The following is a 3,820-nucleotide window of genomic DNA, read 5'->3' as shown; positions in this document are numbered from 1 at the left end:
GTCAGAATTCTGAGATTAAAGTCAGAATTCTGAGAAAGAAGTCAGAATTCTGAGAAAAAAGTCAGAATTCTGAGAAAGAAGTCAGAATTCTGAGAAAAAAGTCAGAATTCTCCCATACTAAACTGACATAAATTTAAAAAATCAGTTTACTTTTTTTTTTTTTCAGTGGCCCTAATCCTCTTCTGTATGATACCCTTAAATCAGAGGTTATAAACCTTGCTATGCCATGGCAGCCTTAACAACACTGCCCAAGGAGCCCCCCCCCCCACGTTTTAAACCTACAGATAATGCTGAATAATATTTAAAAACAAATTATTAATTTTTTTTCTAGTTTTTCTTCTCTATTAAATAATTACAGAGCATCAGGAATGTATTAATACTCCCTTATGTAAGCGCTTGATGTTTCTAAAGCTACTCCTGTGAGATCTTGGCTTTGGTTTTTGATTATTGCCTCAATATGAGGTTACTGAGTGCTCTGGAATGGGTCTTCATCCTGCTCCTGTCTCTACATTGCTGCATTCCTCTTTCCTGTCCAATCTGTCAGTTCCTGCTGTACCCCCATACTATAATGGTGCCACCACCATGCTGAAGTGAAAGGATGTGTCATGATCTGTTTAAGGAATCTGACCCACATGCAGAGAAACCACTCAGAGAACACGGGGTAAAGTTTAACAGGTTTATATATAGCAATGTGAACGGAGGTTGGATCTGGAACTCAGTGAACTGGTGAACCGGAACTGGAAAGTCTGAAGGGGAGATCACAGAGATCAGTTCAGGGACTGTGGAAAATGAGGCTGCGGCTTGAATTAAGCTGGAATGGGACTCACATTTGATGGGGCTCTTGTCAATCCTTGAACCCTGTCTGTGTGGGATTATCCAGAGAAGAGGGAACTCGTTGGAGAGCGGACAGGTAGACATACGTTGGACCCGGAGTAATGGAGAGTAGACTGTCACTAGGATTTCCAATGGGAACTTGAACAGCTCATGTGGATGATTTCCCCTGCTCAGTGTGAACTCACTAAATCCTTCCAGGGGAGACGGTCCAGGTATCCAGTTACACAGGAAGACTTCCTGCCAAAGAGCAAAGACAAAAACAACATAAGGCTCAGGTTAGACTCAACTAATCTCAGTTTGGCTAGAGTACCCAAAACTGGACAACACTCTAGCGTCCAATCAATTGAATTTACCACTGGTTTACTTCGTTTAAGATATAGAAACAATTCAAGGATGATTAAAAATGACACATTTTCTATGAAAAAAGTGAAAGTTTAACTTATGCATACTTTTTTAGCTTAATTGATGATATAAACTGGCTGTTTAAAGATTGCTCACTTTTAAATTGAGTTTACCTGACTTCCAATGCACCAAAATGGATTCCTTCCAACAGGACACACATAGATTTTTTTAATTTACCACAGTGCTGTTACATTTAACAATGTGTCTGTGTTTATCATTTAGTGCACTTTGTTTTACTTCTATTGCACATAAGCCTATGTAGTTGCAGAAATTCAATTTTTTTTATTTTCAGACTAACATTTTATACATATAAAAACAGTGAAGTTGCCAGTTTAATCATACCACACCATACATTATACCCATGTTATTTATGGTGATATTATTATTTAATCCTTAACATTTCTCTGACTGTTTATATAAAGGGCGAAAGCAGGTTTGTTTGCGGTCAGTCTGGCTGTGATGCTGTATGGACTTACGAAGAGGTCTGTAAAATGGCCCTCCTGACTCCTGAAGAAAGGAAATACTTCGAGGAAACCATGGCCCAGAACGCTGCTGCTAGAAATCCTAACTCCAAGTTTGTAAGTATCTGTTTAATGACACAAAAGCTGCCATTGAGTTTGAATCTGTTTGCAAATCCCTCTGTTTTTATTTCACCCCCACACATTATCTATCCTGACAGTGTCCTGGATGCATGTCTCCTGTGACCAGAGGGAGCAGCTTAAACCTTTACGTTCACTGCAAAGTGTGCTCAGCAAAGACAGGACGCACCTTTGCATTCTGCTGGCAGTGTTTGAGGGAGTGGAAAGGTAAACAGCCTCGGTCCGACCGCTGTGAAAATGATGATTGCCACAATTCTGCCCTGAAAACCCTGAGAGAGTGTCCAGAAATCCAAATTCAGACTGAGGATGGAGCCAAAGGGTGTCCGTCAGTCCGTGCCTGTCCAACCTGTGGCTCACTGATCCAGCACACCGGGATAGGATGTGAAAATGTTTCATGTCCTCGATGTCACATGGAATTTTGTTTTAGCTGCCTAAAGAGCACTAATGAATGTGATGCAGCAATGTTCTGCAGCGGCATTGCTCCTAGACAGAAATCTATACCTGTGTGGCACACAGAGTCTTATTAGGATTTTGTTCTTTACAGTTTCCCTGAGATTAAAGCTGGGACACACACTGATGTTTAACTAATTTATTTCAATAATAAGGAGCTGGTCTGTGTTATTTGATATTTCTTTTATGGTATTTGCCTCTTGTAATCCTGTACTATTAAATTATTGTTGATGCAGCAAAATGTCAATTTATCTTTTATTTATTCAATGAAAAAAATATTCTTTAGAATGTGATTTTAATCCTATTTTTATCTCTTTGTAGGTTATTGTTTTATCTTGAAACTTGTTGTTTCCTCCATAAAATGCAGGAACTTGGGTGTTTGGTTTGATATAATGCACTACTTTATGAGTCTAAAAAGATGTTGGAAAAACTTTCTTTTACTAAATCTTCTTAGGAACATTGTAAAAAGAGATTTTAGCATTTATTTCAATGTGGGGGATCTTATCGATACATTTCAGTGTTCATACTAGCGGTGGCTGGCCAATAGATGGAGCTAGGGTGCACCGACCAAATGACATTGATTTAGATATTAAAAAAACCCATAAAATTAAATTATAAAATTAAAATATTTCAAAATATATTAATATGTTTTTTAGCCGTACCAGATAAATATGTAATGTTTAATGACAAGTAAAGCTGTTTTCTGTCGTTGTCGGATTGGTGACGTATTTCCGCTCTGGGGAACAAAAATCTTTGGCCATAGACTCTCGTTAGAAGTTTTACATTCGCAGTAGCTCCTCTGCAATGCAAAAGAATAGGATAGCTCTGGGAGCAGGAGAGCTGTGCTCTAAGGTGACAGGAAGCTTGAAAATTGGAAAATTGACTGAAGTCCCTTAAAGCAAACTTACCAAGAGAAGCTGGAGGTGAAATCATTCGGAACTGATCAGCTGAACATCAAAATTAATCATCGGTCCAAAGACAGATGGAGACAGTACACTTTTTCCAGAACCTGGTTTAGCTGCATGTAGTGAGGCTAATGCTTTATTCTGCTTTCTCTGCCTTTCATATTATTCCAAACTGACATCGCTTTATTGGCTGACTTTTCAGATTCAAGCAAATTTTTAGGTCTTGCTTCTTCACTGTAAGGGTCTAAATAGTCTGACGCCTTCTTATTCCTCCAACTTTCTGCACCTGTGGACTCTTGGTACTAGTGCTTTAAAAGTTACTAAAGCTAAAAGAACCTGTTGGGGAGCTCTCTGTTTCCTTTCGTGCTACGGAAAAATCTCCCTCAAGCTATTCGGCAGGATTGGTTTGTGGAGATTTTTAAAGCTAGGCTAAAGACCCAATGGCTCACTCCATCTTATGCAGCTTGTTCCTGTGCCTCGAGTTATTACATTTCTTTTGGTGTTTCCTTTTTGTTTTTAAACTGTGTTAATTTATATATTTTTTATCCTCTATAAACTGTTGAAATCTTTGTCTAAAAGAGCCTTATTGTGGAAATTAAAGTGTTGGTTATTTTTTTTGAAAATAAGAAT

At 38.4% G+C, this 3,820-nt stretch overlaps 1 protein-coding gene across 1 annotated transcript in view; it reads left to right on the top strand.

The window, feature by feature from the left end:
* LOC107101467 (probable protein ariadne-2) overlaps positions 1-2,395 on the top strand; it is a 3,377-nt gene extending 982 nt beyond the window's left edge. Inside the window, exons 3-4 of the mRNA XM_015400402.1 lie at positions 1,659-1,814; positions 1,916-2,395. Coding sequence (XP_015255888.1) covers positions 1,659-1,814; positions 1,916-2,362 — 603 coding nt within the window. The 3' untranslated portion in view covers positions 2,363-2,395. The remainder of the gene's footprint in view (positions 1-1,658; positions 1,815-1,915) is intronic.
* The last annotated feature ends 1,425 nt before the right edge of the window (positions 2,396-3,820 follow it).

The sequence above is a fragment of the Cyprinodon variegatus genome, unplaced genomic scaffold, assembly GCF_000732505.1.
Source record: "Cyprinodon variegatus isolate N-32 unplaced genomic scaffold, C_variegatus-1.0 Scaffold1098, whole genome shotgun sequence".
NCBI classification, from domain to species: domain Eukaryota; kingdom Metazoa; phylum Chordata; class Actinopteri; order Cyprinodontiformes; family Cyprinodontidae; genus Cyprinodon; species Cyprinodon variegatus.
The sequence above is the reverse complement of the archived record's forward strand: the minus strand, read 5'-3'. Positions and strand labels throughout refer to the sequence as shown.